This window comes from Rutilus rutilus, assembly GCF_951802725.1.
Source record: "Rutilus rutilus genome assembly, chromosome: 3".
Classification (NCBI taxonomy): domain Eukaryota; kingdom Metazoa; phylum Chordata; class Actinopteri; order Cypriniformes; family Leuciscidae; genus Rutilus; species Rutilus rutilus.
Window position 1 is genome coordinate 56,603,867 of NC_140211.1, and position 26,560 is coordinate 56,630,426.

At 38.2% G+C, this 26,560-nt stretch overlaps 1 protein-coding gene across 8 annotated transcripts in view; it reads left to right on the forward strand.

Moving 5' to 3' along the window:
- myo9aa (myosin IXAa) overlaps positions 1-26,560 on the forward strand; it is a 205,631-nt gene that overhangs the window by 137,037 nt on the left and 42,034 nt on the right. For all 8 annotated transcript variants that reach the window (XM_084405057.1, XM_084405054.1, XM_084405056.1 and 5 more), the window contains 8 exons: positions 1,248-1,382; positions 5,754-5,875; positions 7,096-7,237; positions 15,557-15,752; positions 17,626-17,739; positions 21,692-21,758; positions 24,841-24,960; positions 25,565-25,604. In XM_084405057.1, coding sequence (XP_084261183.1) covers positions 1,248-1,382; positions 5,754-5,875; positions 7,096-7,237; positions 15,557-15,752; positions 17,626-17,739; positions 21,692-21,758; positions 24,841-24,960; positions 25,565-25,604 — 936 coding nt within the window. The remainder of the gene's footprint in view (positions 1-1,247; positions 1,383-5,753; positions 5,876-7,095; positions 7,238-15,556; positions 15,753-17,625; positions 17,740-21,691; positions 21,759-24,840; positions 24,961-25,564; positions 25,605-26,560) is intronic.

Here is a 26,560-nt window from a genome sequence, read left to right on the forward strand (position 1 = left end):
TCAAAACGCCATTATTATTTGAATTTTGTGATCAAATGGACAAAATTAAAAAATTGAGACTTTTTCACAAGTGACAAAGCTTTTTGTGATTGTTGGATGGGGGAAAAAACGCAGATCTGGCAACCCTGGCTTGAACTACAAGTGATTTATAGAGCTTGCTTTTACATCGCTATTTTCTAACTGTTAATGCATTATTGTCGCGTTAACTTGCTCTAAATTCAACACACGAGAGACTTTCTTCACTCACAGTGTGAGTTGCAGTCTGACACATTTTTTTTTTTCATCCCCTTTTTATTAACCGGATATAATCGGCCCTGATCATCAGCTGTTTTTAAACAGTAGTGAAAATAATAGCTTTTCTCTGCCGATAATCGTTTCATCGGTGCAGCTCAAATTATCATACATTGTTAAATCCGCAGCCTTTGTGAATCTGCTCTCATTTGGCACTTGGAGAGTGTTAATCTTTGACTCAACTAATTATTCACACACGGTAAATGCAACTGAAATGGTCACACTGTAGATCCCTGATCTTGATGAGCAAGCGTTGACTTAAAGCGATACTTCACCGATTAGCATTGCGCTTTTGTATCGGTAGTAACCCGGTAGTATTTTCGAGTGACCGTGCTTCCCTCCCTCATGTCCCCCTGAGACGAGAGATTTCTGTATTGTGTGTCTGGAAAAAAAACCTCAGATGACACAAAAATCATAATTTAGCGTAATCGGAGGATTTTCTGTCCAGAGGCGAGAGACTCCAGCCAGTAGGAGGAGCTCGTCCCGCATGTCTTCAACCCGCCCATAGGGGGATCTCACGATAAAACGCAGTCTTTTCAGTTTCGAGTCGACTAGTGGCCTAGTTGTATCATTTCGTCCGATACTGCCCTCTGTAACCGGGAGGCGTGGCTTGGGAGTGGCCTCGTAGGGCAGCGAAGCAAGTGCATTCTGGGAGTTGTCGTCTTTCATCCACATGAGCCAAAAATACATTTCTGGCTTTTCTCAGTCTAGAAGGCACCGACTTCTAAAATAATTTCACATTTCTACTACATAAATCACCCAATTTAAATACACCAGCGGTGAAATATCCCTTTAACTGTAGACATATTGTTAGCTGGCTGATTGACAACACATCTAGTTTAATAACGCAGACATTCCCCCTACAGTTTTTTACTGCCACAATGACACAAGAACGCTTTAAAATGCCTAGTACCTTTCTGTTCTTAATGTTCCTTGCATCTCATCATCTTTTGCAGATCCTGGCCATCGGGGTTCTCGATATCTTTGGCTTTGAGGACTATGAGAACAACAGCTTTGAACAATTCTGCATCAACTTCGCCAACGAGAGACTTCAGCACTATTTCAACCAGCACATCTTTAAGCTGGAGCAGGTAATGTTTTATTTATCCATTTATTGAGATAACCATCAGCTTCTCTCCCCACACACGACTCAAGATTTTAGCCTAATAACTGATTTATTTGTGAAATATCACAGCTTTACAGTGAAAACAGGAAAATAATGCGACAAAGTTTGTTTCTAGAAGAAAATAGCGTCACAGTTCAGCTTGAGTAAGTTCAGTGATGGTTCATTTCTGTTGTAAAAAAGTTATTCATTTAGTTAATTTATATATATAGCCGCTCTGGAGAAAACAGTGATATCATCGTTCAGCTCAGTTCAGTTCTCATATAATGGTGTCAATGCAGACAGAAAAATAATATTGTTGAATATCATTGAATCAGCCTAGATTATATATTCTACTGATGGAGATTAATGGGAAAATATGTGTTTTTGCTTGCTTTAGACTAACTTCAGTAAGTTTAGGGACCAGAATGTCATAGAGACTTGGGCATGGGCCATATCTGTGTTTTATGAGGGTAAACATTCCTTGAAAATAATTCAATTCATCCTACAGAACGAGGGAATTGTAATCATTACTGAAGTCTTTAATAGGTCGTGTTGATGGATGCCTCAGGCTGTGTGATCATGTGAGGTAGAGTTTCGCACAAAATAAACCGTTTGATAATGAGACAATAAAAAGGGTTGTTTTACTCCAACCCCAGACAAAGAATTGTGTCTCTGTAATAATGTGTGTTTTCTCAATGAGTTCGTTCTCCTAGGATGACTAAAGAGGCAACCAATTACGGTAATGACAGCCTGTCAAAGCCGTGCCTTTGTGACGCACCTCAAACTACATGCTTGCTCAAAGAGGGTTTGTTAGTTTAAGTTTCTAGTCAGTCCAGAGTCCAGATTTGATAAACTAACTTTGACAGATTTGCTTGCACAAGGTGCATTTTATCAACATAAATCACACGCTGTCGTCGGACGTGTCACTTTATGCAGATGTGTAAATAACAGACTATCACTTGTGGGTTTAGCACTTCTAGTGACAAATGATCCAAGTCAAAGGTGTGATCAAAGTCAAATCTGCTTCTTTTTATAATATACTTGTGGTTTTGAAGTCGCATGCTGGTTTGCTTGATGATACTGTAACTGCATCAAGCAATCGGTGTTTACATGACGTCATTTACCCATGACTCCATTAATATAGTGAAACGTGACGTCATTTACCCATGAATCCATTAATATAGTGAAACATGACGTCATCTACCCATGAATCCATTAATATAGTGCAACATGGCGTCGTTTACCCATGACTCTCAATATTTATTTTCTCTATATATTCTATGACTCTCTATTTTCTCCATAGGAAAATGTATTTTTACAATAACCTGTAAATCTTTAAAGACAGCCCTGCTGTGAGCTATGAGGTTATTAATCGATGGTATTTGCTTCTATTGAAGCCTTCAGCCTGCATTATTTCAGCTTATATTTAAAATAATCATGTTTAACAGTGGAATTTGTGGTGAAAACTACATTACCCATGATGCTGTACAGAAAATTCCACCAATCAAAGAATTGCCACAAGCAAGAGCTCTTTAGCTCCGCCCACTCCTATGCTCTCAAAATACTTGAATATCTGTGTGTACATAATGAGTAGTTTTATATTTCTCCATTGTTTGTAATTCCATTATGCTGTCCGCAATGCTTCATGGGATTGTTGTTCTTTCCCTCACTAAAGTCATAAGTTCACAGTCTTAAGTTGTACCTTTTGTATTGTTGTCTGATTATCAAATACTTTTTTGCTGCTTCTTTGCAACGTTTGTAATGTTTTGATTCACCTCGTAGCTGGTTGGCTGGCTCCATGGCTTATAACGCTTTAATGCTTTAAATCTCTATAGGAGAAATGAATGGAAAAAATGCTTCCGGAACTAGCACAGCTGAAAAATTGAGGAAAAAGTCAGTATTGCATGATATAAACTCGCAATTTCGAGAAATAAAATCAGAATTGCGAGATATAAAGTCGCAATTGCGTGTTATAACGTCAGAATTGTGATATATAAAGTCGTAATTCTGAGAAAAAAGGCAGAATTGTGACTTTATATCTCGCAATTCTGATTTTATTTCTCGCAATTGCGAGTTTATATCATGCAATTCTGACATTTTCTCGCAATTGTGAGTTTATATCATGCAATTCTGATTACTTCTCGCAATTCTTCATGAAAAATATCTTGAGCCTGTGTTCACCTTATTTCAGTCATTTAACCATAAACCCATTGACTTCAGGATGATGGAACCAGAAATGCTAAAACGTTAACTCATTTCCGGGTTTTGGCCTACGAAAAATATGTCATCCCTGCATCACGGTTATGGAGAGCTCAGTCTGAACCCACACTGAGGGATTCTGGGTAATTTTTGTTTAAAAGGATTTTTGATGTTCTTTGTTAATGGCATTTTTGACGGGATTCATTCCCATTGCCACAACAGTTTTGCTGTTTGTTCCTTGATAAAAGTACAGGAATTTCACCGCGTCTGCCAAGTTCCACGCTTTAATTGCTCTACGAGTTGGAAACTCTTGGATTCAGATGTCAGGAATGAATTCACATCCTGAGTTTACTGCCAAGTATGCCGTGTGGTAATGTTTAATATAGACCATACCCAGGTTATCTACACGAAACATGGAATGTGCAGATTCATAATGTATGACCGTTAGTTAATGTTTGACTGAGAAAAAAATTAACTTGCATTTAGTTAAGATTTTATGCCTGAATTGAGCTACAGTTTTAGTATTTGTGCTAGTAGTAGAAGTAGGTTAGTGTTCGATTATAGGCAGGAAAACAAAGTCCTTCTTGGCATACTTGCCATCTGATGCCCATAAATACAGGCATGCTGGAGCCAGACACAACACCACACATGCTTTCATTAGTCTATTAATGCGCCGTTTTCATTGCACCATTTATGGAGATGCTGTAAATGGATTTTATTTGATTTGGAGGCTATTTGAGTGCATTGCTCTTATCAGCCAAACAGAGTGCATGTGGTTGCCGAAGTGCTTCAGATGAGGGTTAGATTATTAGTACACGTAGTCATACTGTGGGTTGAGGATTTGAACAAACCCATTGCTGTAAGTTCTAAACTTTGGTTAGTAACTTTATCATAATGAGACTTAAAACATTTTCAGACTGATCAAATCTAATCTTTTTATCTGTTATCTCTGAAAAAAGAATAATCAATCTTCATCAAACTTCGCTTACATGAATAGGATTATACTATATAGCATATTATCATGCTGAAAAATCTACAGTCAAAAAGCTTTCTTGTAATTCTAATCCGCTCTTCCGTATTTGAAAGAGAAGTGTAGATCATCCGCTTTGTTCTGCTGATTTTGCCGTTTAATGTGCAAACAGGAGAGAGATTCCACTGATTGTATGAAACCCTACTGGGATTACATCCTTTATTGTTTCATTTACTTTCCCAGCGATCCAAGGAAACAGTTGAGGAGAAAAAAAGCTACAAAATGTTAAGAATGTCTTTCATATTATTAAACCGCAAAGACCATGAAACCTCGGACCGGCGAAAAGGAAGTCTCCTCTAGAGGAACGTGAAAACACTTTGCAGGCCTGTTGTTTTGTTGTTCTGGTCGCAGGCCAAAAAATGAATTACCCGTGTAGTTATAACAAGTTTAGTGAGATGTTCGTTCTCATGTTACTTTGGTAGTGATAAACACACACACATTTTAAAAAGAGGGCCTATTATTCCCTTTTTCAAAGTTTTTTTTTTTTTTTTTTTCTCTTCTAGAACAAGTTTTCATGCTTGAATGTTGATTATTTTCCTCATATTCTCCATCATTGCAGCTCCTCTCTTCCCAGTCTGTCAGTAACGCTCTGTTTAGTTCTTGTCTCTATGAAGCCCCTCCTTCTGAAAAGCACACTGTGCTCTGATTGGTCGGCTGGAGCAGTGTGTCGTGATTGGTCGAGCGCTTCGAGCGTGTTTGAGAAATGTCCCGCCCCTCACCATAACCACCAGTTTAACACACTACTAACTAACTCAACCAGGCCCCGCCCCTTTATTCTACGTATTAATTATTTAAATGAGGAATGTTGTGACGTGTTTGTTTCCAGAAGAAAACTCAAGACTACAATGGAGACGCGTTTCAGGGAGTTCAGAAACTCTGACACTGAAATAGAGAATAACTCACTTTGGAGGGACTTTGGATCTTTGCAGAGCTTTTTCATGCTCAAACAGCAACAATACACACTTAAGAATGTTGAACACACACACACACACAAAAAAAAAAGCATTGTAGGACCCCTTGAAAATTAGCAAAACCTTAAACAACCAGGAAAACTGTAATTGTCAATCTTTTGTTGACTCCTCATAATTATTGATTTTAAGTGTTGAATGTGTTTTGCGTTTCTTATAGGAAGAGTACCGAGCAGAAGGCATTGCCTGGCATAACATTGATTACATCGACAACACCGGCTGCATAAACCTCATCAGCAAGAAGCCCACAGCACTGCTCCACCTACTGGACGAGGAGTGCAAGTACGTCTGACCTTTTACACTGCAAACAATGGAAGCGTGAGATAAAAGTACTGTATCATTTTATTGCTAGTCAGACCAACTTGGAATCTCTGAATGTAAATACGAAATACACTTGAATGTTTTAGCTGTAAATCAAATAAAACAAAAATATCTGATTACGGTAGTGACCCAAAAAACAAAAGAGTAAGGTTCTCTCTGCCTAAAATAGCGGGAAACCTGACACTCCTCATAGCTCAAATCTCTAATGTCTCGTTCGTGCTCTTCCTGTGGCTGTGTTGCTTTTTTCTGAGGTTTTGGCAGCAGCTCTCATTCTCCTCAAGACCAGAGGAACTGCACAGGTTTATGATATACTGTCTGCAGAAAGTCAGTCATGCTCCCTAGATGACCACTCTCACTCTCCGGTTCTCACTAGGGGACCTCAGCAAACTTCCAAAGGGGAAAAGAGCTTAAATTATAAAAATGAAATGTAAACATCTGTGATTTCCACATTGCATGATGTGCGATGTCAAGCAAGTAGGGATCATGGTTGTTTCATCATCCGTACGGACAGGGTCCTGCGATTCAAGTTTAACCATCATAGAGTGAAAGTTTATCATTTGCACGTGTTGTCAGTCCTGTCAGTTTAAAAACTCAAGCAAAGCATTCAAGTGCATAAGAGAATAGCAAATTATGTCAAAATGCCCGTCTCAGCGAGTGTCCTCATAAACAGTCAGTTATGTATTAAGTGGATGTAAACAATTGAGAAAGAAAACCGATGTGTATCAGTATATTGGATCCGTGCATTCGGTCTTAAAGTGACAGCAGCCTAATATTCCTGCTTCAGTCATTAATGTTAATCAAAAAACAAAAGATAAAAAGAAAATCACTTTTGTAGCTTTAACAAAGATTAATTATATTTAATTAATACAGTGAAGACTATGCACTTTTATTTTACATTTGATTATTCAATTTCTGTACCTGAAAACTGTTAGATTTACCTTAAAATGATTTAATTTGTTTTCTTTGTTCTATTGTGTTTATCTATCCTCGTCATTTGTTTATTATTTTCTATGTTGGTTCATTCGCCTACAAAATCATTTTAGAATGATTAACCCTTTCCAAATAGAGCTAATCAAGTCATCTGGTGAAATCATTTTCATATCGCAATTATTGCATATTTTAATTCATATTTTATTGCAGAAAAACTCTATTTGTTCTAATGCACTCTCTGTACGTTACAGCTTTCCGCAGGCCACCAATCAGACGCTCCTGGACAAGTTCAAGCGTCAGCATGAGCGAAACGACTATATTGAGTTTCCTGCAGTCATGGAGCCGGCCTTCATCATTAAACACTATGCAGGAAAAGTCAAATATGGTGTGAAGGTCAGTGCTATATAGAGCTACACACAGGCCTCTCTCAGTTTTATGCATTGAGCACTTTAAGCCAATCTCGGACCAATTTCTGTGTTCATATGTGCCTCTCTGGACCGAACTAAGGGAGAAAATGTGCCAGGTTCCTAAACAAACACTTTTTATATAGCGCCTTTCAGAAAACTCAAGGTCGCTTTACAATGAAGTACAAATAAACATGACATAGCAACGATACAAATAAACTGAGATTGATAACATAATAGATAGAGGTACCTATACACAGAAATCAGGTCATTTTAAGGTGGGTTTTGAAATCGTGTAATGATGCAAGGTCGCAGATGTGTTGGGGAATAGAATTCCAGAGAGTCGGTACAAAAAGCTCTTCCACCAAACGATGATAGATAGTTTGTGCCTACGGATCGTCAACAGACCGGTATCGGAAGATCTAAGTGTGCGAACTGGGGAGTAGGGATGGATGAGATCAGAAATATAGTTGAGGGAAAGACCATGGAGTGCTTTGAATGTGATAAGGAGTATCTTGTATTGAATACGAAAGTGAATGGGTAGCCAATGAAGTCTGCGTTGAAGCCAATGAAGTAATGTGGGAAGATTTCTTTGTGTATGTGAGGACCCTAGTGGCAGAGTTCTGGATATATTGGATCTTATTTATTGATGAATTGGGTAAGCCATAGAAGAGAGAATTGCAGTAGTCAAGCCGTGAAGTGATGAAAGCGTGAACTAGGGTCTCAGCATCGCTGATATTCAGAAATGGACGTAAGTGCGCGATATTACGAATGTGAAAGAAGGCAGACTTAGTGAGCGAGGAGATGTGTGGAAGGAAGGAAAGAGAGGGAATCAAAGATTATACCAAGGTTTTTGACAGTGGTGGAAGGTTGAACCAAAACTCCAGCAACATTAACATTGTCAACACAGAAACGGGATGTAATTTGAAGTGAACCAATAAGAAGTAGATCTGTTTTATCAGTGTTGAGTTTGAGAAAATTACGGGTCATCCATAGCCTGACGTCGTCATACTCAGATTCTAGTCAGAATGTGAGTCTGAGACTGCTCCATAGAGATTTGATTATGGGGTGTGTCTCAACCGAACCAGGAAAAAAAAAACCTCTGCACTCAATTGGATAGACCTACAACCAATCAGAGCAACGGAGTAAATGACGCATGTTCTTCATTCATATTTTCAACCAACAAAATGTTGCGGCTCTCTGTTCCTCTTTTAAAATGAATGCGCTGCCGATATCTTCTATAACAGACGCGATGGCGGAATCTACACATGATTTTTAATAAACAAAGTTCGGGAGGAGCACGTACAAATAATCAATCCAATATCAACTTGTCATCAAACAATACCATGTCTAACGTTACCCTATCTATCTGCATGAGGAAGCATATTCACTCTGTCAACTTATCTAACACTCCTTGACAGTTTTTCAGCATCCCTCCACCACCCCGAATCCTCACTCTTGTCTTGTTCTCTCACAACCAGGAATACGGGGGAGTATGGCTACCGAGCCCACAGCCCTCTCCTCGGACAGCACGTCATATACGCATTTATTCTATCGACTTATTTGTGTGAAATCTTATATACGCATTTATTCTATCTGACTTATTTGTAAATGTGAACTCGTGAAATCTCAATTCTCCAGCAGCAGTCGTCTTTGTTGTAAACTAATTCAAATCAAGCGCTCTTTGGTGACGTGGATGATTACGTTACCGTTGCTCATCTGTCCATCATCGTATAAAGCCCGCCCTGACAATTTGATTGGTCCGAACAATTTTTGTTCGGGCATAATAGCTCCTCAACGGAGCGAGTCCAGACCGAACTTCCCGACCAAAAAATTTTGTGGGCGGGGTTCGGGCTGGCACCCAGGCTAGGTCATCCAAGCATCTATATCATCAATACAAGCTGATATGGAATGTGTGGGGAAAGGAGCATTGCGTTGAGAATGGATGTATAGTTGGGTGTCATCTGCGTAACAATGGAATTTAAAGACATGATGACGGATGATGTTACCTAATTGGGAGCATGTAGATGATGAAGAGAAGCGGCCCAAGAACAGAACCCTGGGGAACACCGTATGGGACAGAGGCAGTAGTGGACTTAGCCTGGCGGATAGGGATGTAATGCTGGCGATCCGACAATGGAGGTGAATGTAATGGAGGTGTACCAGGATAGGGCATGAGATGAGAATACTGTGAGAGATTGTGTCGAATGCAGAGGAAATGTCTAAAAGAAAGAGTCAGTGGCCATAAGGAGATCATTGACAACCCTAAGAAGTGCCGTCTCAGGCCTCGTTTACACTGTCAGTGAAATGTGACCCAATTCCGATTTTTCGCTCACATGTGACACAGATCGGATGCGTTCTATGACAGTGTAAACAGGAAAAAAACCTGCATGCATTCGGATGTTTCCAGATCGGTTTCAGGCCTCATTCATATGTGGAAATAAATCAGATATAAATCAGATATGTGCCAATGCGACTGTCATGTAAACAGGCAGATCGTATTTTCTGAGGCATTAGGCAACGTCTCCGCGGTTTAATGACGAGAGAAACCCGACGCGCATCTGCAAAGGGAAGGATGGCCCGACGAAATGTGGACAAACGTTGACACAACAAAGGTTGGCTTGCTCATCCTAAAATTTCGGACCCTACTGCTCTTAAAGCCCGCCACAATATGCTCCCACCAGTCCTGAGATCTCTCTCAAGCACAATAACTGAAGCATATGCGCAATGATGATGGCACTTTTCATCCTCCTTCGCCTCAAAATTATGGTGATGTTTGGCGAACTTCGCATCGGCTATATCGCAAAGCTTGCATCAAGCATATTTCACGTCCATCCATCTGTGCAAGAACCCCCTTTAAGCATGCGCGATGTTTCAGATAGTATGGCAAGTGTAAACACATGAATCGGATATGGGTCACAGTTGAAAGAACGTGTAAACGGACGGTCGAAAAGATCTGATAAAGGTTACAAATCAGAATTGGGGCATCAAGACCTGCCGTGTAAACGAGGCCTCAGTGCTGTGGAGGGTGCGAAAACCGGATTGAAAACATTCATAGTGTTTGTTGGAGGACAAATGTGTTTGAAGCTGAGCAGTGACCTTCAGTGACCACTTTCTCAAGCAGTTTCGAAAGAAATGGTAGATTTGAGATTGGTCTGGAGTTGGCCATGTCAGAGGGGTCGAGGCCAGGACTCTTTAGGACAGGAGTGACAGCAGCAGTTTTTAGTTACAGAGGAACAGCACCAGTACTTGGTTTGGGAGATGAGAAGTGGAATCGGCACATTCTTCCAACATTGAGTCATCTCTCTAGTTCAGTGGTTTTCAAACTGTGGGTCGCGACCCACTTGTGGGTCACACAGTGAGAAAAGGTGGGTCGCACAAAGGCACTTAGCTGCAGCTAAATTTACGTTACGATGAGTGAAACAAAACCAGTCCGATTAATGACCAAACGACTATGAGTTTTAGCGCCCGCCAAAGTGTTATTTGATCGCTGAGTAATGTAGATGAACTGCTGCGCTTGTGACAGAGTCACAGTGCATGTTTAACTGAAAGAACGAGCAGAGAGAGTAGGCTACTCGGTCGCGCGCGCGCACACTCTCTCTCTCTTCGGAGCCAGGCGAAAGTGTAAAAAAGACTTCACCGTCTCCAAACTAAGCGCTGTCTTGCTCTCTCTCCCTCGCACTGTCGCACATATTAATCAAAATAAATCGACACGGTGGTAAAAGGTCGGAAGACCAAAGTTTCATGTGGAGCATTCGGAGATTTTTTTTTTCTTCCTCAATTACCGCTGGGTGTGAATTGTGCTAAATAAGTTGTTGCCTTATCTTCTCTGAAAAGCGTCCCAGACATTCAGCTGACATAAAACAACACTTCAATTAAACGAAAAAAAAACTATCCAGTGATGAAATGTTTTCTGTGTTGACACAAATCTTGGATGTCCATGTCCTAACTGCTGGGATAATCACACAACGCGCATGACACGTCCAATTCGCGAACTAATGACTCCTTTGAACGATTCATTTTAATGAATGGATAAAACAACTAATCTTTCCAACAGTGAACTCAGGAGACGTCTGAATCAGTAACACTTTACAATAAAGTTCTATTTATTACATAAATTACATAAAAAGTACAGTTTGCTTACTCAAGCTTAAGCTTTAAAATAAATAAAACCCCTTGTTTTTATTTGAAAACCATATGACTACATTTTTCCACACAGTGCTATCAAGAATCGATAAGAGAATCGTTAAAGAATCGGATCGATAATCAGAATCGTCAGTGGCATTATTATTATTGATAAAATCTTATCATTTCCCATCCCTATGTGAAGACGGTAAAATTATAATCAAACATTAAAGAACATACATGTTTTTAAAAGTTTTTTTAAGAGTTAAAAGTTAAAAATATTTTGCTAACATGAAGGCTTGTCACTGTCAGTCTTTTTACATCAGTGCAAAACTAGGGAATGCAGATTAAGACCATCAGCATGCATTGATTAATCCCATTGCATGTAGAAAAAAAAAGTGCGACCAAATCATGCTGGTGCGACCAACTGATAAAGTTGGTAGCACCAGTGCAAGTGGGTCTTGCGATTGATTATACTTGTCTAGGTGGGTCCTAGAACGAAAAAGTTTGGGAACCCCTGCTCTAGTTGATGCATAGTTGATTGTTGTTTGACCTCTACTTGTATATAAAGAGGGTGTGATGCCTTTGTCACATGACTCTTTATTTATAGTATATAATGAGTAACTCTGTTTGTCGCTCGTGGCACCATAAACGTGACAGTAATGAGTAACTGTGTGTGAAGTCCCAGCATCCCACAGTCCTGGCCCTCAGGGGCTGGTTATGTTAACAAATCAACGTCTGGAAATGTATTGCTTAAGTGCAATGAAAGATCATTTTTACTAAAGCCTTAAAACCTATAGAGAAATCATTCCAATATGATGATTTGCTGCTCAAGAAACATTTCTGATTATTATCAATGTTGAAAACGTTTTACACTACCGTTCGAAAATTTTTTATTTTTTTTTGGGATGCATTAAATTTATCAAAAGTGGCACTAAAGACATTTATAATGTTACAAAAGATTCTATTTCAAATAAATTAAAGAGAACATTCTATTCATCAAAGAATCCTGAAAAAAGAAATTGTACACCATTGTTTTCAACATTGATGATAATAATGAATGTTTGATTTTATTTTTAAATCCACATATATTAGAATGATTTCTGAAGACTGGAGTAATGATGACGGAAATTCATTTGTTTTGATCACAGGAATAAATTGTATTTTAAAATATATTAAAATAGAAAAAGTTTTTTTTTTTTTTATTGTCATAATATTTTACAATATTACAGGTTTTTTATTTATTTATTTTTTTATCAAATAAATGCAGCCTTGGCAAGCAGAATATACTTTTTATAAACATAAAAAATCGTACAATCTGCGTTGGCTTTTACCCAAGATAAACATACAATTTGACAAGCAACAATCATAAAAGAAAGAAAAAAATGTCACGGTGTAAACCCGGCTTAAGTCTGGCAGTGTTTGATAGTCATGAGTAGCTAAACCTCTTATTTACAATATAAAGCCTTTGTTCATGCGTTACACAATGTCCTCGCTCTCTCTCTTCACTGATGTTTCTCTGGCTTACATTTACATTAATTCGTTTAGCAGACGCCTTTATCCAAAGCGACTTACAAACGAGGACTACAGCAATCATCGTGAAGAGGCAAAAACAACGCAAGAAGTGCTCAAAATACAAAGTTCAGGCATTTCTTAGAGTAGCATAAGCCAGACAAAGGGGAGGTTAAGTGCTCACAGAAGAGATGAGTTTTATATATGAAGCTTATATCAGTTATCTGTTTTAAAGGGTTAGTTCACCCAAAAATGAAAATGCTGTCAGTAATTACTCTCCCTCATGTTGCTCCAACCCCGTAAGACTTTTGTTCATCTTCGGAACACAAATTAAGATATTTTTGATTAAATCTGAGAGCTGTCTCACTCCTCCATTGGCTGCTAGGTAATTGAAACTTGCCGGCCCAGAAAAGTTAGTAAAGACAATGTTTAAAATAGTCCAAGTGACTACAGTGGCTCAACTTTAAGTTTATCAAGCGACCAGAATACTTTTTTTGCGCAAAAATAACGACTTTATTCAACTCTTCATTTTCTTCTGTGTTTCTCTGAGTGAGTTGACATAGTGTAACAGCGCAGCGCTTCTGGGTTGTACGTCAGAACGGAGGCTCACTATTGGCCGACGCTGGTCATGTGTGTGATGCGTGTGATGCTGGCCAATAGTGAGCCTCCGTTCTGATGTACAACCCAGAAGCGCTGCGCTGTTACTAGGCCTGTCACGATAACAAATTTTGCTGGACGATAAATTGTCCAAGAAATTATCGCGATAAACGATAATATTGTCGTTCAAGACCATTTTCATCTAATATAATTATAATGGCATAATAATGCAGGAACACCTTTTCAAAGATCTATAAACTTTTATTTCTTAAGAATATTAAACATTGAAAACGGAAAAACATTTTAAATATCCACAAAAAATTAACAAAGCAACCAAAAACAATAAAAGCAATGGACTCTCAGTGTCTGTTAACAAAAAAATTCACTTGAATAAATACCAAAAACAATAAATAAAATGGATGTAAAAAAAATTGCACTTCAAAAAATATTAAACATTAGGCTCAGACATAAATAGTGATACATTCCATAACAGGCAAAACTGCCGGTTCGGACCTTTGTAAACAAATAAAAAAAAGCTTCAACAGGATACCACAGCATTTTGCACTGTCCTCCTGTTACTTTGTCGACTAAACAAACACCCGAGTGATTGTGTAATTTACTGTCGGGAAGACGGAGACACACTTTATTGCGTGTATATGCTACGCACTGAAAATACTTGGTTAGGATTAGGGGTGAGGAGTGCGTGCGTGTTACACGCCATAAAGTGCGTATCATATGCACGCAAAAACTATTTTTGGCGTATAAATGGCACGAGAAATAACATTCGTGGTATAGATACGCATTTTCATGAGATCGGGCTCGCTCGCGTTTGGCTTTGAAACCAATTCCATCTTTTTCTTTTTTTTTTCCTCCAGCTCACAACTAGTGTCTTCTCTCTCTCCCGGCAGTCGCCGCAAGCAGTCTCGCCGGCGCTTTCCCATACAAAGACCATGTGACTGACAAGCGCCGCGGCGCCGCCTCCCCACACAAAGACCATGCAACTGACAAGAGGGTTCACTCCTCCTATACGCCAAGGAACCGAGAGTGGTCATCCAGTCTATTTGGTAGAGAGAGAGACGAGGAAAACAAACAAGCATGCAAATGGAATTATCGCGGCCGGAAAAATTATCGAGCTCATTTTATTTTATCGTGCGATTAATTGATTTATTGACTATCGCGACAGGCCTAGCTGTTACACTACGTGAACTCACTCAGAGAAACACAGAAAATCAATAGTTGAATGAAGTGTTGTTGTTTTTTTTGCGCACAAAGTATTCTCGACGCTTGATAAACTTAAGCTTGAGCCACTGTAGTCACTTGGACTATTTTAAACATTTAACTTTCTGGGCCGGCAGATTACCTAGAAGCCTATGGAGGAGTGAGACAGCTCTCAGATTTAATCAAAAATATCTTAATTTGTGTTCCGAAGATGAACAAAAGTCTTACGGTGTTGGAACAACATGAGGGAGAGTAATTACTGACAGAATGTTCATTTTTGGGTGAACTGTCCCTTTAACATGGCCTGACGTCGTCATACTCAGATTCTAGTCAGAATATGAGTCTGATACTGCGAATCTACACATCTCAATTCTCCAGCGGCAGCCATCTGTGTTGTAAACGAATTCAACCCAAGCGCTCTTTGGTGACGTGGATGATTACGTTACTGTTGATCATCTGTCCATCATCGTATAAAGCCCGCCCTGACAATTTGATTGGTCCGAACAGCTCTGGCTCGAGCATAGTTGCTCCACAACGGATCAAGTCCAGACCGAACTTCCCGACCTCAAATGTTGTGGGCGGGGCTAAGTTCGGCTGGCATCCAGGCTACCTTTAACACTCATGAGTAGCTAAACCTCTTATTTACAATATAAAGCCTTTGTTCATGTGTTACATAAAGGCCTCGCTCTCTCTCTCCACTGATGTTTCTCTGGCTTCATGAATGATAGAGCCGATTCAGTATATTATATATACATATATATATGGAGCTGTGGGCCTCGCTCTCGCTCTCTCTCTCTCTCTCCACTGATGTTTCTCTGGCTTATATCAGTTATCTGACTGTGTGTATGACCTGCAGGACTTCAGAGAGAAGAACACGGACCACATGCGGCCCGACATCGTTGCGCTCCTCAAGAGCAGTAAGAACGCCTTCATCTGTGGCCTGATCGGGATCGACCCGGTGGCCACCTTCCGCTGGGCCGTTCTCAGGGCCTATTTCAGAGCCATGGTGGCCTTCAGGGACGCTGGGAAGAGACATGTGGACAAACGCAGCGGTGAGTCCAATTAAACCCTTATTCCTGGTCACATGCTTGTAGTTTGTACTGATTTTTTTACTGATTCTTCAGGCAATGCATGTCACACTGCCAAATACAAGACCCCTCTTGTGCTAATACATAATTTCATTGCCTAAAAATAGTGTTTTGATAATAGTGTTTTATCTGTGCAAATTGACTTTGATCAATTTGCACAGGTACATTACAGTACAGGTACATTACAGTACAGGTACTTTACAGTACAGGTACTTTACAGTACAGGTACATTACAGTACAGGTACATTACAGTACAGGTACATTACAGTACAGGTACATTGGAATTCTTGTATGTTTCTCAGAGTCAGCTTTTATTTAAAAAAAAAAAGGAGCAGCAAACATTTTAAAAGTGCAACAAAAAAGAAACTATGTACAAATAGACTTTCTTATTTAAAAAAGTGCACATTATAAAAGATAAAATAGATTAATATTGCACATAGTAGTTCTAACCATCAAAATACTTCCGTTAATGATTATTATTTAATTGAAATTATTATTGTTTTTTAGTTTGTACTGATTTTTTACTCTTGTGCTAATAAATGTACGGTAGTCGACATTTGAAGTGGATCAAAACCTTTTATCAGTTATACATGAATTTTGAGCAATACCCGTTCTTGTCTTTTGATGAACTTTTTTGATCCAGGTCAAATGTCGACTGCTGTATTTTCTTTGTAATGAAATCCGTGTTTTAGGGTTCTAATTCTGTGCAAATTGACTTTGATCAATGTAGTTTTAACCATATTATACTTCCGTTAATGCATTTTATTATAAATTATATATTGCATGATATAGCTGAAGCTGCGACTGTTCTAAATAACTCTAAAAGTTGTCAAGTTATGGTTAGCACTGTATGTAAAACAATTAGCCAAGCATTTTAAACTGTTACATTTACATCACGTCATCCTTTCATAGAATATCATGCTCTCATTGTAAGATATTGTAATCTTATTGATATCTGTTTATACTGCTGTTCAAAAGAGATGTTTTTTTTTTTTTTTTTTTTTTTTTTTTTACAATAAATGTTTGTTTTTTCCTTGGTGAAATTTATTCTTTAAATAAAAAATTAAAATCGAACTGATCCCAAACTTTTATAGAACAAGAAAATAAAAAGTAAGATTTTTATTTATTTAAAGAATAAATTTGCTTGCAATAATTAAAAAAAAAAAATATATATATATATATATTTTTTTTATAATTTAAATTTTTTTTAACCTTTTTTTTATTGTATATGTGTTTATCTTATTTTATCACTTCATTATTTTTTATTTTATTTATTTTATTTTTTATTTTGTGATCTGCAATGGCTGGTGGACCCTGAGGGTTTTGCTTTCTGGCATAACATTACATTTAACAGAGTTGTTTGTTTTCAGGGCTCAGTCTCTTTTGTCAATCAGTCACATTTAATCTGCGTGACAATCTGTGCTATTGTGTAAAAGAATGTGTTAGATATCTCAACTCTGTAAGTGTACATTATTAGGGCTATACTTTGTACGTGTGTTTGCTAGCGAATCATGCCGTGTTAGCCCAGCTCCTCTTGCTTGAAATCTATTGCCCTGCTCTCCAGCTTTTCAGTATCTATATGCCTTTCTTCCTTTAATTACGAGTTCGAGCATTAGTAGTTCGTCTATGCTTTGATGCCTCACACATGGTGAGTTTGAACTGTGAGTGCATTATGGGTTTCCTTCGCACTGTGTGGGAACACCAGAAATCATGTCCATGTAATGTGAACTTTATGCTGCTTAACTCTTGTAGACGAGCACATCTTATTTCTCCCTATTTAATCTTTTCTCTCTCTTCTCTCTTTCTTGTGTGTGTTGTTGTTTTTTGGCTTCCTAAGGGCATGATGCTGCTGCTCCAGTTGTGAAAAGTGTGGATAGCTTTAGTTTTCTGCATCACCCTGTGCATCAGAGAAGCTTAGAGATCCTGCAGAGGTGCAAAGAGGATAAAAACAGTAAGGCTGCCTTTCCTTCATCTCGTCTCCTCACTCCATGCACCCCGAGCCAAGACATGTCCCGTTAAATCTGACCCTGGCGCTTGTATGAATATATAAATGCATACCTCTTCAGCTACACATACAGTCAAACCAAAAATTATGCATGTGACACTGGATCACAAAACCATTCATAAGTCGCATGAGTAATGAGTATGTGGACAATAGCCAACAATACATTGTATGGGTCAAAATGATCAATTTTTCTTTTATGCCAAAAATCATTAGATCATGTTCCATGAAGATATTTTGTACATCTCCTACCGTAAATATATCAAACATTTATTTTTGTGAGTGAATGCAGCACAATCGTGAACATAAAATGGACTTTAAAGGAGATTTTTTTCAATTTTTAGATTTTTTTTTTTGCACCCTCAGATTCCAGATTTTCAAATAGTCATATCTTGGCCAAATATTGTAATATCCTAACAAACCATACATCAATGGGAATCTTATTTATTCAGCTTTCATATGATGTATACATCTCAATTTTAAAAAATTTACCCATGTGACTGGTTTTGTGGTCTAGGGTCACATATAGTTTTTGATATTTTTTTAGTTAAATTTAACAGCTGACAGATATTGAACATTATTTATGAGACAGTCTAACAGAAGGATGGACAAAACCAGTGAAATATCAACTGATTTCATACCTCTTATCATATTTTATAACCATTTTCTAAACTATAGTGAATAAACTGTGATAATGTGAGAAAGGTGTCTGAATACATTTTGGTTTGACTGTATATAATCACACAATGATTGATTGTATTGCGAGCTGAAGCCCTCATGTCTCTGCTCATCCATCTTGCATCTGTCTGGTTCTCCTGCATGATGTAATCTCTGACTAACACTGTCTCTGGGTTCAGTCCAGCATGCATGTCTTTCGGGCAGTCCTCCTCTGTCCCCCGGCTCAAGTGTGCTCTCGTTTCTCTCGCTCTCCGAGGACGGCGGGCTCACCATAGGTCTGCTTGATGGAGGTAGCTCGGGTTAGAGACTATACACACAAAACACTAAAAAATAACAAATAAAATATTATCATTCCTTCCTGTTAGAAACATTCGGTAACACTTTATTTTACAGTGTCCTTGTTACATATGTTACATGTACTTACCGTAGTTATAACAGTACATTATGCACAATTACATGCAACTAACCCTCAACCAAACCCTAATCCTACCCTAACCCTATAGTAAGTACATGTAGTTGCTTAATATTACTCAGTGCTTAAATATATAATTACACCCTTTAAGTGTAACCCTTTATTTTAAGGTGTCATTGTTACAGTGTAATTATATATTTAAGTGCTGAGTAATATTAAGCAACTACATGTACTTACTATAGGGTTAGGGTAGGATTAGGGTTTGGTTGAGGGTTAGTTGCATGTAATTGTGCATAATTTACTGTTATTACTACGGTAAGTACATGTAACATATGTAACAAGGACACTATAAAATAAAGTGTTACCAAAAAAAAAAAAAAAGATTTATTATTCCTTCCTGTTAGAAACATTCCTTCGTAATTCAATCCTGTAGTTACGGCTGGGTGATATAAGTGAAAACTACTCTATACAGTATATTGTATTTACTCATTTCAAAATGAACATGTATGTCCATAGACCCTCAATATTTGCTTCAAATTTAAATGCATTTGGTCACGCTTGTAGTTTGGTTCTTTTAGGACGTTTCCGCACCAAAGTTCATGTTTTGATGCATTTTATACATTCGGTTAGTTTTGGTTTAGTTTCACATTGCAATTATGCGAGCGTGCTAAAGCACTTTACATGACGTACTTGCGTCCTGTCGTCATCATCTATGTGGGCTGCATCTTGACGTTGATTGGTTTGTAAGCGGACGTGCGTCTGACGTCAGTGTGTTGTCAGTTCGCCGGGTAACTTTGACAAGAATGAATGAACAGACGCATATCGTTGCCGCTTTACTGTTATTATTACGGCATTACTCCCTGCAGCACCAGCTATACTCCAGGCTAGTTCAAATTCACCAAATGAACGTCCTCGTTACGCGAACATTTTATGGTTCGCCGGCAGGAAAGGAGGAGAAGAGCGAGCAATCCTGCGGGAACCAGCGGAACTTCCTGTAAATGTTCTGAAAGTCCGAACTGTACAGAAAATGCGTTCACACTAGAAACGAACCAAACCTTTGTTCAGTTTGATCCGGACCGAGACTACCTCTTTTCGTCTGACCAAATTTCCTCTGTTTGGTCTGGACCAGGAGATTTCACACCTGTAATTTTGATTCGGATCAAACTGAAAAGTCTGAAAATCCGGACCAAACAAGGGTAGGTGTGAAAGGGCCCTTATGCTGCGTTCCAGGCAGGTTTTTGAGCACGTAAATCACGACTTCAAACCACGACTCACGACTTTGTAGCGTTTCAGGCCAGTCACGGCAAACTACCTGAGCGCAAGGAATTGTGATAGCTAGATGTAAACAAACCAGCATGGCGGACCTTACGGGGCTAAGGGCTTATGCGCATTTGTAATAATTTCTGTCGCCAAAGGTGCTTACTCCTTGTTTATTTATTATTATTATTATTATTATTATTATATTATTATTAATTTGATTGCAACGTTATATTGTCCTAAAGTGTATTCTCACCGTGTACCGCCTGCAGAAACACTGCATCCGTAGGGGCTGCCATGGTTGTTTTGTATGGTTTCGCGGGCTATGTGACGTCAGAGCTCGTAACTGGGAGTACATCGATCTAGTACGAGTTCACGGGTGGGAAGTCACGGGTTTGACTGCCGTTCCAGTGCACTTTCACGGGTATAAGGTTGGAAAAACACGGGTTACAGGTTGCCTGGAACGCACCATTAGTCTGGACCAAAAAATAAAAATGATACATTTAGTCCTGGTTCGCTTAGCGTTCACACTGTCAAACCTAAAGATACAAAACCCCCCAAAGAAAAAGGCTTTTATGGCGCATATTGTGTGACGGAACTTACCGAACATCCAAAACAATGCTGTGTGCTGGGAGAAATGCGTAAGTCTGAACATTTGGTGGTATTTTGACCAGCTGAGAACCCATAAAGAGCTTATAAAATGTGTAAAGCAGTCAAAACAGCAGGAATTGCTAAGATCTGCTGCGAGGAGACTGTGATGTGATGGGCAACATCACGACTATGATGAGAAAAACAGCACTCTGTGCTTTTTAGGGTCGCGTCTTGTGACGTCACATCCTGTTTTTGGTTCGTTCATATTTCATTTGAACCGTGCTAACAGAGCAATCGCTCTCAAGGAGAAAATAAAAAACTTCACTCACTGAATAAAAAAGCTAATTAAAGTGACTGTAATGTTGCTGATTTAATTGCCACCAAAAATATTGCTATATTTTGGTATATATTACATATATTGTATATTTTCAATATATCACCCAGCTTTAGTTGGAAAGAGAGTCTCCAGGTGTGTGTGTGTGTACTTAACAATATTTTGGGGACAAATTTGTACCCAGAAGTGACCAAACCTGACAAAATCTCCAAAAATCTTTAGGGACGTCCTCATTTGTAAATCTGGTATAAAAATAAAGAAATTAAAGTGTTTTTTAATTTTTTTAAATGTAAAAATACAGAAAGTGTTGTGTGATCGGTAGGGTTAGTGTAAGAGGATAAAATATACAGTTTGTACATTATAAAAACCATTACGTCTATGGAGTGTCCCCATTTAGATAGCGAAGTAATCAAGTGTGTGTGTGTGTGTTTCACAGAAGCATGTTCACCTCTAATTGAATGTTCATACGTTTCATTTAATCAATGGCAGTGAGTTCATCAAAATCACGTCCTGTTATTCTCACGAGAACCATTACCCATTATCCTCTCATCATAACCTCTCACTCATTCCCCATGATGCTCTTGTGTCTCGGATCAGTCTGGTTGTACAGGCTTTGTGATGTGTTTCAGGTGTGAACAGGAGGAATCCTCGCACTCCTCTCTCTGATCTGCAGGGAAGCAACACACTAAATCAACGGTAAGACCTCTGTCCTGTCATGCGTCTCGTGGCCCATTAAACATGTTTCTACTGGATAAATGTGATCGCAAATCAATAGAGGTTGTAAAAAGTTAGAGTTAGTGTTTTATTTTGTTCCATTGACAGCTGGGATAATATTTCCAGGTTTGAGAGTCAGGGTTCACCACTGGTTATATCACACTTGATACTTTTTCCACCCAGTATAAATGGGTCTGAATACATGTTAATATATTGTAAGAATGGACTCTTTCACGGGGTGATGTTAATATCTGGGGGTCCTTGTCTTTACAAACCCTTTCATTGGATATTTGTAATATTGTCTATTCTGGATGATTGAAGAAACCGTTCTTATAGTGAAAGGATAGTAAAGTGTGGGAATGCTAGTAGAAAGCTCAGTTTGCTCACTATATATATATATTTTTTAATATTGTTTGCAATTACAAACATTTGTGGGTAAAAATGGGTCATTCTGAAGAGCTCAGTGAGTTCATGCTTGGTTCTGTGATAGGATCTCACCTTACAATGAGCCAATTCGTGAAATTTCATCCCTGCTAGATGGTATTATTGGAATATATATTTAAGAAAAATGAGTTTTAGTTGTTGCTTTTTATCGGGGTTTTTTTTTAACAAGTCTTTAAAGTTTTATCAATTTGTATTTAATTTTTAGTTGTTTAGTTTTGCTTTTACTGTTTTTTTTTAAACAAGTCTATAAAGTTTAATACATTTTTATCTCAGTTTTAGTTGTTTTGTTTAGCTTTTTTATAGTTTTTTGTAAACAACTTAAGTCTATAAAGTTTCATGATTTTTTTGTTTCAACACACTCCTCGATCATTAATGCACTGATGGAGTTTATGTTCTCAATGCATATACATATATACATATATATGCATTGCATATTCATATATATATGCATTGCGCGTGTGTGTGTTTATAAATATATATACAAAAAAATTATACACAGTACACACACATATATTATGTAAACACAAACTTTTATTTAGGATGCCATTAATCGTTTCACAGCCCTACTCTGATAACATTTTGCATGTGTTTTGATGATATTTCCCTGGAGAACCGGCATATCCGTTGATTCAGGTTTCTGAAATCCCCACTGTATTATCCTGACACTTTTTTCTTTTTTTCTGAGCGATAAATAAAGTGTGTCCGAAGAGCCCCTGGTCAGTACTCTCATGGCTTGTTAAGTTCTCGGTGTGTGTGTGTGTGTGTGTGTGTGTGTGTGTATATAGAGTTAGAGCAGTGACTCCACAGATACCCAGAGTCACGGTCTTCCCGACTTCATGCTTCATTAATGACCGCATGGCTCTGAGATTAGTCCTGATATCCAGAACAAGTGGCGAGAGCCGAGCTCACAACAGCTCTTTTGTTGCGCTGTAAAGTCCCCCTAATCTGTTTCGCAACCCCACACACTTTTTGGGTTACGAAGAGACCACAAAACCCCAGGAAACAGCAGCTGCTTCCCGTGTGATGTCAGAGAGGAGATATTTGCTCATTTGGAGGACAGATCCGGGGCTGATGGGTAATTGCTCCCCACAGTTCATGACCACATGCTTCAGTGATCTCCTGTCCAAGGAATATTGCAGATAAGCCACATTAACATCTAAATCATAATAAATCAACATGGAGTCGTCGCTGTAAACTTCTTCACTTGTCTGCATTCAGTCAGAATTACTGAGTAGAACGGTGCCGTTTGTGTGCCTGTCATGCACTGTAAAAAAAATCAATTGTTAAATTTACGGTAAAAAAACGGCAGCCAGAAATTTACCGTAAAAATACGGTAGCAACATTTTAGGTTTTACAGACGTAACTTAAATTATACAGTCAAAAAATGTATTTCACTCTCTGATATATTGGTAATTTACCGAACTATTGACGTACTAATATATGTTTGGTACCATTGTAATACAACAACCAATCACAGTGGTGATGAGGATCACATGGTGCATCAAAGCTCATCACAAGCAGCTTCACAACAAGCTGAGAAAGTTTATACTAGTATATAGAAGCTGCACAGTGTCATTCACACAAAAACCCTCATGGTAACACATGACATTTGTAAAAATGACTTGTTCTTATTTCACTTCCAAAAATATACAGTATTTTACTGTAAAATTACATTACATGTATGGTTACCGTAGATTTATCACAGTTAGTCATCGTATATAGTACGAAACTTTCTGATAACCAATTAACAGTTTTTCACCGTAGCATTTTTACAGTCTTTTACCGTTAAAATCACGATCATGTTTTACAGTGTGTGTGCAGCGCACAAGTTAAAGGGATGTTGAGAGATGATGTTGAAAGACTGTGAAAGGCTCCATCAGCTGCTTGCTCTGGTAACTGCGACTTACTGAGTCTTATAGCAAGAAAGCATCTAAACAAAAAGCAGAAAGTTGCATGATACTGAAACCATAATGTCTTTGAAACCCGTTAAGCGTCAAGAGTTTCCAATTACATCGTCAAGTCACCTTTTTACAATACAGATCGTTTCACAGCAGCTTTACGGAGATAACAGGAAAATAATGCGACAAAGTTTGTTTCTAGAAGAAAATAGTGTCATAATCCATCTTAAGTTATGTGGTGGTTCATTTTTGTTGTAAAAAAGCTATTAATTTATATATATTAATATATAATATATATAAGCAAGGAACTAAAACTCCATGTGACAGAATGGAGAAGAAAAAACCTCGGGAGAAACCAGGCTCAGGCTTTGATCATTTGAGTTTCATTAATATGGTTTTGCTTTCAATGCAGTTTGAGGAGTTGTCTCTGAGTTAGAGATGTTGTTGTGTGTATGTGTAACATGCTTTTTACAAAAGCACAATGTTTTGTTTTGATTGTAAGTGTAACGCATACAAAAGTAGACCTTTTACAGTTTCTTTTTTTCATATTTCTTTTGTCCGTATGACCATAAATGACGGAGTATTTGAAGTCTGTTTTGCTGCTATGTGAAGAAAATCCAGCAAAACGCGCCGGCAAGGGTTAATGTGGTTTTGCATTCATTGCAGTTTGAGGATTAGATGTTGTTGTGTGTGTAACATGTTTTTTGTGCTGTCCCTGTCAGAGATGTGTGGAATGGGAGACAGAACCGGCTGTCGTCCATCGGATCCTTCAGTGAGGAGGAAGGGATCTTCATCAACTCCACGAGCAGTAAACTCCTGGAGCGAGCCCACGGCATCCTCATGTGAGACTCACTCTGCACATCTTTACTAGCGGACTGCAGAAACAGCAACATAAGGCTTCGTTTCGGTCCTCTCATGTCTCTATCTTATAGCAAGATATCCACGTGTAATAGGGCTGTACAATATATCGCAATTGTATATATCGCGTTATGCATATCATAATTGCAATAACTGGAGTCATGAACTAAAGACAGAGAAAATCACTCGCTGCTCTCGGCTGAATAACTTTTGTAGCTTTAATAAGAATAAGTGTATATTTAATTCATACAGTGAAAACTAAGCAGTGTTTTATTATTACATTTGATTATTCAGTTTCTGTTGTTAAATAACCCTAATGTAGGATAACCTGAACCCCTGATGTTAAAATAACACAGTAAAACACTGCAGAAGCTGTAGGGATGTGAAACGCATATGTAGGTTATATCATTTAAAATATATTGGAAAGATAATTTGTTTATTTTACACACTTTAAGCATTATAGTATCGCATATCGAATATCGCATTATTCTTCAGTATCGTGCAGCCCTAATCTTTACACTCACTGGCATCTCATACACACGAGGAATATCATAAGCACTGTTATTAATACTTCTTTTTCTTTTTCAGGAGAAATAAAAACTATAAGATGAAGCCCAGTCTTCCTAAGGTGTGAATCCCATAACATGCTTTTTTAATTTGATTTAAAAGCACTTCATGCCAATTCTGTTATGATCTACTCATGTTGTCCAAACCTAGTGTTTTTGTTGTTTTTTGTTTTGTTGTTCTGATGTTGTTGTTCTGATGTTGTTGTGCTGTTTCGTGATGTTGTGTTGTGTTGTTGTGTGGTGTTGTCTTGTTTTTTGTGTTGTTGTTGTTGTTGTGTTGTCTTATTGTGTTGTTGTTTTGTTGTGTTGTCTTTTGTTTTGTCGTGTTTTGTTTTTGTTAATGTTTTTTGTTGTGTTGTGGTGATGTCTTGTGTTGTCTTGTTGTTTTGTGTTGTCTTATTGTGTTGTTGTTTTGTTGTGTTTTTTGTTAATGTGTTGTGGTGTTGTCTTGTGGTGTTGTGTTGTCTTGTGTTTTGTTTTGATGTTGTTTTGTGTTGTTGTGTTGCCTTGTGTTTTCTTGTTTTGTCTTGTGTTGTTGTGTTGTTTTGTGTTGTTGTGGTGTTTTGATTCAGTTTGATTGTTTTTGTAAAACACAAAGAGAGATATTTAGCAAAGTGTCCACAAAACTTTACGCCGTCGTGTTAAATGTCCATAAGTGCTAATGAGATTTTGCACTAGTGCGAAAGGCAAATTTGTTTGAATTTTTTAAATGTTGTGTTTTCCCTGTTCACACGGCCTCAGAAGACTTGGAATATTGCACCATATAATGAATTGTTTGTCCTTTTTAAAGCTTGATAGCTGCGCTCACTGTGTAAAATGGTCATGTCTGTTTTTTTTTTTTAAATTAACCATATTTCCATTTCCAGAATTGACTTTTTGCTTGTTTTAATCTTTACACAATCTCCTTTTGTGTTCCATGAATGTTCATATGGGTTTGGAGCAACATGAGGTTCTGTAAATGACACTGTCCCTTTAACTGATCTGAATATGCTTGTGACCGAGTGTGTGTGTGTGTGTC